The 14,447-nt window shown below is 34.9% G+C and overlaps 1 protein-coding gene across 1 annotated transcript in view; it reads right to left on the bottom strand.

Moving 5' to 3' along the window:
- Window positions 1-14,447, bottom strand: part of SMARCA5 (SNF2 related chromatin remodeling ATPase 5) — a 39,374-nt gene that overhangs the window by 12,619 nt on the left and 12,308 nt on the right. The window contains exons 5-13 of the mRNA XM_069493607.1: window positions 13,852-13,952; window positions 12,876-13,055; window positions 11,588-11,743; window positions 11,358-11,489; window positions 9,849-9,917; window positions 5,561-5,670; window positions 3,139-3,365; window positions 1,335-1,456; window positions 1,106-1,258 (exon numbers count right to left, since the gene is read on the bottom strand). Of these exons, the coding sequence (XP_069349708.1) occupies window positions 1,106-1,258; window positions 1,335-1,456; window positions 3,139-3,365; window positions 5,561-5,670; window positions 9,849-9,917; window positions 11,358-11,489; window positions 11,588-11,743; window positions 12,876-13,055; window positions 13,852-13,952 (1,250 nt within the window). The remainder of the gene's footprint in view (window positions 1-1,105; window positions 1,259-1,334; window positions 1,457-3,138; window positions 3,366-5,560; window positions 5,671-9,848; window positions 9,918-11,357; window positions 11,490-11,587; window positions 11,744-12,875; window positions 13,056-13,851; window positions 13,953-14,447) is intronic.

The following is a 14,447-nucleotide window of genomic DNA, read 5'->3' as shown; positions in this document are numbered from 1 at the left end:
AAAAAGTACATTACAAAATTACAACTAAAAAGATATTAATATTACATTAATATTTCTTAAATTCTCAGTTTTAATCAAATTAATTGGTTATCTCACAAGAAAAAGTTACATATAGAAAACAATATAGTTGCTGAATCTGTGAAAAACCATCACCAGAATTTTACTGGGCACACTGAGAAAAAATACATCTCCAGACAATACAAACAAAATTATAATTTTCATGTTTAATGATAAAAGTGTTTTTTCATATTTTTTCCCTTGGTTTACATCCAAAATGTTTTTCTACCTAAATCAAATCTAAATTTTCACTGTTATCAGATAAAACAATGACACAAATAAATGTAACTTAGCAAACAATACAAAAACTCTATTGTTGAAATATTACATAATTAACTACATACAAGTAGTCAAATTAATTTTAATGCCATTTTCTGTTTAACTTCTGGTAACTTCACAAATAACATTCTTACAAAACACTCCCTTATTTCTAATAATTGATCACTTTTCCCCAGCCACTCTTACAAAGAGTACAGGATAAAGTGGCCAATGCCAGAAATTTAATAAAGTTGGGTTTATGGTCCAGTCATGAGCAGTATCAATTTTCTCAACATAAGAAAAATCTTCCCAATCTGGCCAAATACACGGGCATAAATTTTAAGCATGTGAAGTGGCAGACATGCTAGCTGCTCATCAAACCCATTTCCCTTTCCTCCTGGGACACAACTATACCATCATTTACCAATTCCCTTGCAGTCAGTTATGCTACAAGATTGGAGTTCTGGCCAATGGTGGGGGGCAAAGGTGGGGAATGTCAGGTCTGACCCAAAAAAAAATTCCTGGGCAATCCTCAACTCTCTCCCTTCCCCCTTATGTCCACAGGATGCAGAGGATATAGCAGATGACTCCAAGGTCCTAAGATATGGCAGAGCCGTAAGACAGAAATACCCTAACATGGATGTAAGATCACTTCAAAATACTCTCACCGAACCATTAGCTCAAAGAAAAACAAAATTCTACTGGGTTAAGTCATTGATATTTATAGAATTAACTTGCCCTAACTAAAACATCTACTAAGCACAGAACATATTTATTTGTTATCTCTTACCATAGCCTGAAGATCTACTTGGGGATTCCAATCTGAATCATACAAGATTACTACGTCAGCAGTAGCAAGATTGATGCCAAGACCACCAGCACGTGTGCTTAACATAAAAACAAACTTTGTGCTATTTGGTTCATTGTACGCATTGATGGACTCCTATGGACATAAAATAAGTGTCAGAAAATTATTTCATGTGATATTTTTTTATCTCCCTTCCCCAAATTTTACTCACTTGTCTCTCATCATGAGGTGTCTGCCCATCCAACCTGCAGTACTCATAGTTTCTCCACATGCAATAATCTTCCAAAATGTCCAATACCCTTGTCATCTGGCTGAAGATTAGTACTCGAGAACCTGTTGGTGAATACAAGAACCCATTATCAGGGCTTTTTAAAAGTAGAAAAATTTACATAAAAACTGAAGGCTAACCAAAACTAAAACTAATCAATTACCCCTTAATTCTGCATTACCTACTTGGTTATAAAGGGGAAAACTCTACTTTATTAATTATCCAAGTCACTCATTCCCTACTTCTTTCCTATTATGGTACAAATACAAAAAGGCAGTATTTGCATAGCACAGTAAGGTAAACAGAAAAGGATCTTTGCATCTGGTTTGGGAGGCCTTCCATCTCCAAGGCTAAGAGAATCATTATCTTGTTACCCCACATATATTTAAAAATAACTTTCCACCATCCCACAATTGTTCTATTCATACGACACCCAAAATTCCCCAATACATACCCAATACTTCCGGTTTCATTCTAGTCCTGAAGACCCATTCCAAATCAAAGGACCATAATATGTGCCTCCTACTCTCTACACTGATCGTCCTTCACTTATCTGCCATGATTCTAATTATTCAACTGCTTTCCACTTCTTCAGCCAACTACGTAATGTCTTCAGTAGAATGTATGAAGACAAAGGGTAATTTTGAAAAATAATGATCATGAAATGATCCTGTCTGGATGTTGAAGCTAATAATCTGCTGCTGTTACACATTCCTGTACCCCAAATGCATAAGGATGTGCAACAGTCCCCACTTTCCCTACAGAGTTTAATAAAGCTTTCATTAATATTTGAGTACTCCCACCAAGTTCCTGTCACTCCTCCCAACTAAATTCAATTCCCTTAATTACTCGGCTTTCAAGGAAAGCATCTTAAAAAACATATTTCCACAGAAAGGTATAAAAAGGGAAAAAAAGTAAACCAATCCACTGCCAACTTTTACAGTATGTTTTTGATAGTCAGTATCACAGTGGAGATTCATCCACTGATATAACGGTCACTCTTATCATGTAGAGAAACAAAAAAATCTAAACTCTGTATACTTGATATTACAGAATCACTGGATTTTTTAGGACTGAAATTTCTTATCTTTAAGAAATATATACTGAATAATTTATTAAGTGCTATAAAGTCTGTAATTTGCTTCAAATAATCTGGGAAGAGGGAAGCAGGTACAGTACAGATTAAACGAACTTTTTATTAATTATTGATGCTGGCTTTGCACTAAATTCTCTCTACATTCATGTAATTTAAATACACCTAAACGCATACCACAGACTTACCCATTTTTAGTAAAAAGTCAGCATACTATAAATAAAAATGTTTTAGGACCATGTACATACATAATTAAATAAAAAAATCAACATAAATAACTGAAGAATACCATGAACACAACACCATTGTATAACAGAGGATCTGGAAACTGTGGATGGGTGAGAGGAGCATTCTTCACATTTTATGACAAAAAGCTAAAATTTCTAGGACAGTATCTATGAAGTAGGAGCTCTTCCCCTAAATCCATGGAGTGTGGTCACTCTAACTATTGATTCCTTATAAGAGACTTAAGGTCTAAAAATCAGGGGGAAAGGCTGGAGCTCAAATAATGAATAGAAGTTTTTTAATGTTCCACATTTCAACATTAGAAAGTATCAGAGCAGTCATTTCCAAAGGTACTGCTACCTCATTTTAACATGAGAATTTTAAAGCAGTTTTCATTACTACTGAATTTGATACCAGTAACATAGATACCTTGTTCTTTTAATTTAGGGAGTAGCTTGTCTAATACCACCATCTTGCCACTGTTGGTAACTAGATGCATGTCTGTTGTGTAAGGCGGACCAGGTTCGGCTCCATCAAAGAGATATGGATGATTACAACATTTTCTCAACTGCATCAGGATGTTCAACAACCTCATTTTGTCCATCTTCCCTGCTGAGTTTAGTATATCTATATCCTTCATTAGTATCCGGGTATACCTATTGAAAGAAGGAAAATATTTTGAGGGGGCTCAAATGTTCCCTGACCAATCTGCCCCTTTATATACTTAATCCCCTTCCCCCACCTTATCCTTAAAATACCTGTTAGAAACAACTCATCACCATTTAAAGTATGGTTAAGAATTTACCATCTGTAACCTCTTTTTTTTCCCTTCTGTTTTTCTTTATTGCCCACAGTACTCTAATGTTCACACTTATGCTATGGGCCTTGAGGATATTATTTTAAATGTACAAAATAGTTCCCTTGGGTGGAATTAAAACAAAGCAGTTATGATACATTTCTAAGTAAGCAAAATGTAAAAGACAAGTTTTAAACATGATTTTAGTTTGCAGTCTTCTGCAAAATAAGTACTACTATTCAATTCTATGTGCCATGTAACTAGCACAGCATTTAGTAAGAACCCAAAGATCTGAAGAGAAAGGAAGAATCATGAGATGGTGAGGCATGATGATGAGAATAAGATGAATACAATATGATTTAAACATATGTATAAATATACAGGGAAATAGGAGGTCTGAGAAGCAATAGACTAAGGCCAGATTATAAAAAGTCTTGAATGCATATTAAGAATTAATTTAGACATTATCCTGAAGGAATGATTAATCTGTCTAAACACCAAAGTTTCAGGACTTTGAATCCTCTGAACACAGTAACTTAAATAGCCTAAGCAATCTATGTTTAGTTTTCAATCGTGGAGCACAAAATAATATTCAAGGCAAACTCTTTCTCCACAATTCTGACTGACACAAAGTTTACCCACCTGTTAACTAAAAAAGATTTGTCTTCCTTTAGCATTGACTCATGTCTTAGTTCTGTATTTCAGAGCCATACAAGATAAGCCTATTATCTTTGCCACCCTATAATGGCCTTTCAAAAGTTTTGAAGACATTTAACATGCCCACTTTCTACAGTGGAGCTCTTTCCAGATAACATGCCCAGTTCTCAACATGACATCCTTTCAGTACTTTTACAAAAAAACTCTGGCCTCTTGCAAATACTTATCAGAATTAAGTATGCAACTGAATATACCTGAGACCATGGCAAGACCAGTAAAGAATAGGGTAGCTCTGTTTATTTCCCGCCTTTGAACGCTAAACTTATATTAACATTAAAGTTAACAGTATCTTTTTCTGTGGCCACTTTACATTGTTAATTCACATTGAGCTTTCTATCTACAAAAATGAATCCTAAGTCAGTGGCTTCTAACCTTTTCAACTGCATACACCTATAAAACTTTTTAAAATAAAGAAAAAGATTTTTTAAAAAAGCAGAGTTTTCAACTTTTTAATTTTGCCTTGTAAGGGTGTTTAAAAATATCTACCATGTATTATTACCATCATTTCACAAAAAGACATTTTATTCTGCCTAAAATAAAACATCAACTCACAGTGGAGAATCTTTTAAGCTAAATAAATATAGCTTTATGGGGTTCACAAAAAAAAGACTTAAGTTTCTCACAGCTCTACAATCTACAAGTTCACCAGCCATTAGCACTAACACAGGACCCCATATTTATGAACTATCAAGTATATATAATACTGCGGTCCCCAATCCATGGGCCACACAGCAGGAGGTGAGTGAGGGAAGCCCCACCTGCACTCACAGCTGTTGCTCCCCATCTCACTGCACCCGGGCCCCACCCCCATCAGATCAGCGGTGGCATCAGACCCTCATAGTAGCACAAACCCCACTGCAAACTGCACATGCAAGCGATACAGGTCACGTGCTCCCCCGTGAGAATCCAACACCTGAGATCTGAGGTGGTGACAAATCTCCCAACTCCCTCCACCCCCATCCATGGAAAAACTGTCTTCCATGAAACTCGACACTGGTGTCAAAAAGATTGGGGACTGCTAATATGCCTCCTCCACTGTGTCACCAGTTCCCCTTTTTAAAAAAACCCAAGTAAAGGGCATTGTAAGTATCCCTGTTTAATGAAATCTCATTTAATTTTTGGATTCATAAACCTTCCATCCACAGTCTGTCATCTAATAGGTTCTAGATATTGTATCATAAATAGTGTGCCCTACATTATGTGTCAAGAAAACTCTTTTCAGGCTGAGTTCAATGCAGTAAACAGAAATCCCACGAAGATACAAATTAGAAAAACAAAATACAAATGGGACTTAGGGAAGAATCAACAGTGATAACAAACACATCTTAGAACACATACCATTCCCTTTGCATTTTGCTGAGACCCACATAGATTTTTACTTCCTTCTTTGGAGGCAAACTCTTTTCAACATCAGCCTTAATTCGACGAAGGAGGAATGGACGCAAAACCTTAGAGCAAAAACAAACAGACATGGCCTTATCTGTAACATTGGTATTATTTCAGAATCTTAGGATTGTCCCTTAAATACATGGAAAAGAAATTTCTCTGCTTGAATATCAACGATTTTTAGGACTTCTCCCTTCAAATACAGTCATCCCTTACTGGATTGATTCCAGCCCCCCAATACCAAAATCCACAAATGTGCAAGTCCCTTATATAAAATGGAGTATTTGCATATAACCTACACATATCCTCCCATATACTTTAAATCATCTCTAGATTACTTATATATGATACTTAACATAGGTCGGGCACAGTGGCTGATGTCTGTAATTCCAGCACTTTGGGAGACTGAGGCAGGAGAATAGCTTGAGGCCAGGAGCTCAAAACCAGCCTGGCCAACATAGCAAGACCCTGTCTCTACAAAAACCAGAAAAATTAGCCAGGTGCAGTGGTGCATGCTTGTAATCCAAGCTACTCTGGAATCTGAGGCCGGAGGATTGCTTAAGCCCAGGAGTTTGAGGCTGCAGTGAGCTATGCAGTGAGCTACTGCACTCCAGCCTGGGTGACACAGTGAGACCCCATCTCTTAAAAAAAACAAACAAACAAAAAAAAAAAACAACCAAAAATCTTAACGTAGATGCTATGTAAATAGTTGTTATACTGTACTGTTTAGGGGGAATAACAAGAAAAATGTCTGTACATGTTTAGTACTGATGCAACCACCCATTTTATATATTTTTTAAGTGAATACTTTCAATCCATGGTTGGTTGAAACTGTAGATGTAGAACCCACAAATACGAAGAGCCGACTGCATATAACTTATTACTACTGGGTTCCCATCATTTATTCAATACAGGCATACCTCGGAGATATCATGGGTTCAGTTCCAGACCACTGTAATAAGGTGAGCTGCATAAATTTTTTCATTCCCTAGTGCATTTAAAGGTTATGTTTACACTATTAAGTGTGCAATACCATCGTGTCTAAAAAAACAATGTACACACCTTAATTTAAAAATACTTTACTGCCAAAAATGCTAACAAAATGAGAACATGCTGTTGGAAAAATGGTGCTGATACACTTTCTTGACACAGGGTTGCCACAAACCTTCAATTTGTTAAAATTTTTTTTAAAAAAAGCAATATCCATGAAGTGCAATAAAGAAACAAGGTGTGCCTGTATATATATATATAAAGAGTGCATATTTGGTATACTCTCATAAAATACTAAAACCAATAGTAAATTTTAAAGATGATGACATGATGTTTTCAACAATTCACACTGCCTTTCAAGTTTAAAACTAGTTACTTACATACAGATTCTTTAACATTGCTTAAGATCCACATTAAGATCACTTTATGGTTAGTTTTAAATTTACTATCTTAATTTATGGAAGTGAACTATACGTATACAGTTTACATGAATACACAGTTCAATAAATTTTCAACAAGTACAGTAAAAATGCCCATGTAATCATCACCTAGATAAAAAGAATACCCTAGATCCTTCTTGTGCCCTTCCCAGTCATTATCCCCCGCTTCCTCCCCAAAAGTTAGGCAATATTCTTACTTTTAGATACCAAATATCATTTCTAACTTTATATACACAGACTTATTCAATATATGCCCATTTATATCTGATTTATTTTACTAAACATAGTATTTATGAGATGTATCTGAACTGAATATAATTCATTCATTTTCATAAAATACTAAGGTTTTAAAATACCTATAAAACTAAATACAGCCTTTTTTTGTACCTTTCTTTGTCCTATTTATACTGGCTTATAAAAATATTGACTATATCACAAAACAAATTAAAAATTAATGAAAAATTTAATCAGCAACACTTCTCTGCTATCGCCATTTAAGGAAGCAAGTTTAGTCCTAGTCAATAGCCAGAAGCAACTGCCAGACATGTGAGTAAAGACTTTTAGTCCCACTGGTTCTCTTCTAGAATTATCCAGTTAAATGCAGGCTAGATAAACACAGGTGAAACCAGCAAAGAAACCGCCAAGCCAACCCATAAACTCTGGGTTTGTCAATAAACTAATAAGGTATTTTCTGGGGGGAATAAGGTTTTTTTTTATAAGCATTATATAACTGATACATTGAGTAAGAGTTATCTCATTCCTAAGCATACCCACACTCACTTCTAAATCTTTTCAATACAGGACCACAGATGCTACAGTGGAAATTTCAGAGTATAGAGCAGGATAAAAAGTAGAGAGGCAGCAACCAGATCTCTTCTCCCTGACTTGATACACATTTTCAAAATACCCTTTGAACAAAATAAACAGAGCTGCCAAAACTGGTTGATTCTGCTGTGTGAGTTGTTTTAGTTTGTTTTACCTACGTGTACTTATGTATTTATTAAAGGATAGTCAAGAACAGAAGGGTAAGAAAAAATATGCAGGAAAGAAAATCAAGTTCCTCTGCCTCCTTTTCCACCCTCAAGATTACATGTAAATTCCACAATCCTTCGAATAAGTAAATATAGAGTGCTTAGATGCTTGAATGCCATCTAAATTGAAATAAAGGTGCCTAGGAGATTATCACCTTCAAATATTTAACAAAAATCTCAGTACATAAGAATATAAAGCACCTTATAATTAATTTATGTAGAAATATTTGAACACTCATAAACTTAAATTTGTTTCTCCTATTCAAATATCCACCATAGCCAGGCACTGTGCTAGGTATACAAAGACAAATATATGAACACGTTTTCCTGCTTTCGTATTTCCAATTTGGCAGTGCAAAGTCTTATGTTAGAATGCTCAGATTATTAAAGACAGAATACAAAGAAAAGTACCTAGCCAGCCTCAGCCTGGGTGTTCAGTGGAGAAGGTGATATCACCAAGACTTGGGCTAGATATTAGTAAAAAGGTTAGGAAAGGGGATTCTAGATATAGCAAAAACAATCAGCAAAACAGACTGGAGGCAGGGCAGTTTCACACCTGCAATCACAGCACTCTGGGAGGCTGAGGTGAGAGGATCACTTGAGGCCAGGACTTTAAGACCAGCCAGCCTGGGCAACATAATTAGACCTAGTCTCTAAAAAATAAAATAAAATCAGCCATGCGTAGTGGCACACACCTGCAGTCCTAGCTACTCAGGAAGCTGAGGCAGGAGGATTGCTTGAGCCCAGAAGTTCGAGGTTGCAGTGAGCTATAATTGTGCCATTGTACTTTAGCCCAGGAGACAGAGTGAGACCCCATCACAAAAACAAAAACAAAAACAAAAACAAACAAACAAACAAACAAACGAAAGACTGGAATTAGCACAATGTTTACAGTGGGGTCAGCAATACTATCAAATTTAAGCTCAATATACAAAGAAGTGAAACAGAAGCTAGAAAGTGTTAGGTTAGGTCATGGAGGTGGTGCCATTTTGCCCCCCAGGGTACATATGCAATGTCTGGGAACATTTTTAGTTATCACAACTGGAGATATGTTACTACTGGCATGTAGTAAGAAGTGGTGTCAGGGATGCTGTTAAACATACTATAATACAAAGGAAGACCATCTGTATCTCCTTCCTTCCAACCCCGTAAGGATTTATCCAAACCAAAATGTCAATAATCAAGGTTGACAATGCCTGGGTTAGGTCATTAAGGCCCTTAAAGGACATTCTTACAAGGCCCTGCTTTATTCTGCTGATCAGGGTATCCTAATCTGGGATCTATTAGAGAAATTTCTCTACCTACAAACTTTCACTTAAGAACCTTCCTAGGAAGCTATACATTAGGAACAAAGCCAGATATCAACTCTGCTCACAACGCAATATTACCAGTTGCTTATACATACTGTCACTAGATTTACAAATAGATGGATCTTTTAGCCCTGATTTCAGAAATAAACCTGTTAGATTCTCCTATGAAATGTAAATGGAACTAAGCTTTGACAAGTTGTCCATGTTAGTCACTATGCAATTCCTCTTTCCCCCACTGCACTTCTTTTAACTCCAAGAGACCACTTTTTCCCTTCATTAAGTTAGGAATTTCATTCTAGGTTCTAACACTAAAACCACTATACATCACCTCCTACTCCCATGAAACGGTTAAGTGGCAGAATTCAAACATCTGATTCTAAAGCCATTATGCTTTTTGTGAAAAGGAAAATAATCTTTAAACCCTTTTTCCCATTAAGAATATGCTTTAACACCACTCTAAAATACTTACCATATGAAGCCTCTCAACTAGTTTTTGATCCCCAAGGCAGTTGTTTGTATCAAACCAGGAATCAAAGTCCTAAATTAGCAAACAAAATATATCCTCCAATCAGAGATAATATTAACAACAAATACCCTATAATGCCAGATATAAAAATGATTTCTAGAATTAGCATAATATTTGAGTTATAATCCACAAAAATTTAGTCCAAGGCCCTATTTTCATAGGCATGTCACTGTACCACTTAATTTTAGAACAAGTAGTTTCGTAGTATTACTTTCTAAACATTTTTTCTCAAAAACATCAAGATGACAAGTTTCACAGTGAAAAGTTGGAAAGCAAGTTTTATAAAAATATTAGAAAATTAACATTCTTGAAAAATATTTAGTTTCTTAAAAGCTTAAAAATTAGAATAAAATCACTTTATAGTTTGTTCTCTAAGATCATTCAGACTATTCAAATTCAAGATTTCCAGAGCAATGTAAATTTTAATCAAACTTAACAAAAGTGAAAGTGAGATTACTAGCATTTCATTGCTATCCGGGTAGAATTTGAACAAGGACAGTTTCCCTGTCCTTACCTCTTGAACATTGTGTATGTACTATATTTGTTTTTGAGTAAACATAATCTTAGAATTCATTGTATTAACTAAAGCAAAGCTTTATGAGAGATTATTAAACAAAAGTGTCAATGTGGTAAGAAAAATTATCTCAAAAACATCAAAATATATAAATAGCAGAAGTAAAATTGTTTTTGGATTTTTATTAAATATCTTTACAACACAAATTTCTCTATTCTTTTAAAATGATCCTTAACACAATAAACCAAAATCTGTACCTTTTTAGGACTTATTTGTATAGATGTACTAATGTGGAGCTCTTCAAAGAGCCCCCCAGCACACACACACACAGTCTCCAGCTGTGCATATAAACGTTCAAAAATAAACTCTGATCCAGCAAAAAGCTGTAATTACTAATAGCAAAGGCTCTTGACATAGATTTTATATTCCTAGGAACAACTATTAATTCAACTAGCTAATTTACTATTGTTACCATTTCTATCATTGCAAATAATCCACAAAGGTAAAGATTAGATTCTATTTGTTTGTTAGACCATACTGTAAGAATAGCTAGACAAATTTCACCAAATTTGATGGTCATCTTTGGGACTTAAACCACGGGCAATGAACGTGAAGCACTTTGGGAATACCTTGAGCAGTATCTTGAAAACATAAGCAATCAACCTAGGGCCACTGAAACAGGCCAATGTGACTACCAAATAGGAGTGACAATCTATGCCATTCCAGAGAAAGAAAATGATGATTTAAGATGGGACTGAAATCAAAAGGCACAAAAGTAAATTCTCATAATGCAGAGACAGTAGGTTATGCCAGGCTAACCACAAAAAACCACGAAAAATTAATGATTATCTCAAGCAATGCTGAAATAGAAGCCAATTCTATTAAAAATAACACATTCAACAAAATACTACCCAGAAAACAATTAGAAATATACTTACATCAGCTGAATTAAATACATCTGGCAACAAAAAATTAAGAAGTGACCATAGCTCATGCAAGTTGTTCTGAAGAGGTGTTCCAGTTAATAAAAGTCGATTTGTAGTCTTGAATTCCCTCACTATTTCTGACAACTTAAAGAAAAGAACCAAATTCATCATTAGGGTATTTTATATACTGATCAAATTCTTAAATAAAGGCACAAATGACTTTTTCACTTATATCAAAATACCTTAGATTTTTCATTTTTGATCCTGTGAGCTTCATCTATTACTAAGTATCTCCAATTAAATTTTTTGAACACAGACTTCTCTTTAATAAGCATTTCATAAGATGTTACACATACATCCCATTCTCCTGGTAATAAAACGTCTCTGACAAAAGCAGCCTGTGTAGCAAGAGAAAAAAAATCACATCATGCAGAAATAAACTATACATTTCTATATTACATCATACGGACATAAACGATATAAATATATTGATGACTAGTATCTGTCAAAGGGAGTGGGAATTATTAAAAAGGTGTAGAGTAGCTACGTTATGCAAGCATTTAGAACTAGCTTTCCTACCACTGAAGTAACTTCATTAATCATTTCACTATCAAAGCCATTAAATTTTTAAAACTGACAAAGTTAATCAGTGCAAAAATTCAACACTCTTAAATTGTCTCTCTATAATTCTACTAAGTCCTGAAATTCTTAGGGGATAGTTTTAAGCAAAGGAGAGGGGATTTTTTAGCAAAGACAGATCTTTTAATAAAGGATGACAGCTGAAGGATAGTTTGCATTTTCATTCCTTTCAGGTTTATAAATGTATTAACACATTGTTATTATTAGTCTCATTTCACAGGTAAGGAAACTGAAGCAAAGAGTGGTTAAGTAATCAGGCCCAAAACATAAAAAGCAATTTGGTAACTTAAAATACCCAAATAAACATAAAGGAAGAGAAAAAAAATCTACACTCATCACTGACAGCTCAACAATGGGAAAACAAAGTAAGTACATAGTCATTCAATACAGTCTGAATAAATTTGCAAATCTGAGTTTTATGTGCTTAATAATATCATTATTTCCATGTCTTCTTCCCAAAAAAGGCTGTTGTCAACTGACCAAACTTATTTTGGTAGCTATCATTAACGACTCACCAAATAACTATAATTGACTCAATCCACCTTTAAAAACTATAATTCTATGACAACTACCACTATACACATTTTCTAAACACTCCACACATTCAAAACTTCTTTTAAAAACAAGAAAGTACTTCTACATTGAGAGCACAGGGTTTGATTTTATACAACCATTCCCAAAATGGGGAGAAACAAACTATATTCTTCCAGCTTTCTACAGTCTCTAATGCCTTCTCCGCAATATGATCTTAACCACCAGGACAATACTACATTTGTCAATTACTAATACTTGTGTAGGCCCCTTCTCTTTTATCCTTCCTCCAACTAGCCCCCTACGCCAAGCCTAAATTCCATTTAATTTCAAAAATGTAATGAAATACTAGAAACTTACTCTTTGTTCTTTATCTCCTATCAAACAAACAGATCTAAGTGTTGGTACCCATCTTTTGAATTCACTCATCCAGTTGTGTAATGTAGACTTAGGGACCAAAACCATATGAGGACCAGGAATGTTTCTATAGTGTTTCATGTATCCAAGAAGAGAAATTGTTTGAAGAGTCTTCCCCAGGCCCTGCAAGATTTCAGAATAAGCACAAAGCAATGAAAAAAATAAGCAGGCTTCGATATTAATCCCTCACAAGATATACAGGAACATTTAAAAGAAATGCTATGTGCTTAAAATAACTAACATACAGCAACAACTTAATGTGTGTCAAGGTTTACAAGTGTTATATCATGTCATCTTCACAGGTCTATGAGGAAGGTACTATCATCATCTTCATAAAGCCTAGACAGTTCAAATGACTTTCCCAAGGTCATCTAGCAGAGACAGAACTGAAACACATTTCTTTTAGCTTCATACTTTCCCCAACCAATTAAGTGTTTTACCACTGTAATGATAAGGAAACTTTTTTAAAACATCCATTATATAACTAGTTAGTAGTAAACGAGAGATAAAATGTCTTATGAAACAGAACTGTACAAGCTGCCACCCTGGAAAAAATTTAATATTTAATGGTGATAAACATTCAATGACCTCACTAGTATTTTATAGAAGTAGAAGGAAATGGTCAAATCATTGTACTATGAAAGTCAACCAATAGCATGCTTGCTTTCTAAAATGTATTATTTTTAAATTTATGGTATTTTCATAGGCGGTAAGAGTAATTCCTCACAACTGAAGTATAGATCCCACTTATGCAACTCAATCAAGCTGCTCATAACAATTTGAGAAAGGATTAGCTTGCTAACAGTTCCAGACTGTGAGAAACAAAACTATGTTATAGTGTCATAACTTTTATCACTTTAATGTATAAGATATTTTAAATTACAAAACATGGCCTTCAAGAAAACTACCAAACACATACCATTTCATCTGCAAGGATACCATTGATGCCATTCTCATATAAAGAAATGAGCCAATTTAATCCTCGGACCTGATAATCTCTCAGTTTACCCCACTTTACATCTAAGAACAAAAGAACAAACATAATGTACATTTTCAAACAAGAAATACAAATCAAGTCCCCTTTATCTGATACTCAGATGTTTAACTTGGGCCCATACATGTCTACTGATTTCACTTTCTTGACTAGGAGATTCCTATATAGTGGTAATTCTGCAAATTCCAAAACACTACAGGTAGCTGCTGGGTCTAGAGTGGAGTGGGAGCAGACAGATACGGAAGACAACCAAGTGCAGGCAGGAAACATGACTGCAAGCTCAAGAGTACCCACCCCAATCACTTAGTTCTTATGTTACCCATCTACTGGTCCTTGAGATTCTCTGGTCCCTTTACTTCTCTTTTTAATGCTAACGCAAGTGTTTCTAACTACTTGCAGTTTTTATAAAGATCAAATAGAGAGGTTCCGTGGGGATTTTATTTTCCTCCTAGTAAAAAAGGGATTTTAGGAAATATTTTTCCTAAGTCATTTTTTCAAAATCTTATATAGAAAGACAATAT

The sequence above is a fragment of the Eulemur rufifrons genome, chromosome 18 (assembly GCF_041146395.1).
Source record: "Eulemur rufifrons isolate Redbay chromosome 18, OSU_ERuf_1, whole genome shotgun sequence".
NCBI classification, from domain to species: Eukaryota; Metazoa; Chordata; class Mammalia; order Primates; family Lemuridae; genus Eulemur; species Eulemur rufifrons.
The sequence above is the reverse complement of the archived record's forward strand: the minus strand, read 5'-3'. Positions and strand labels throughout refer to the sequence as shown.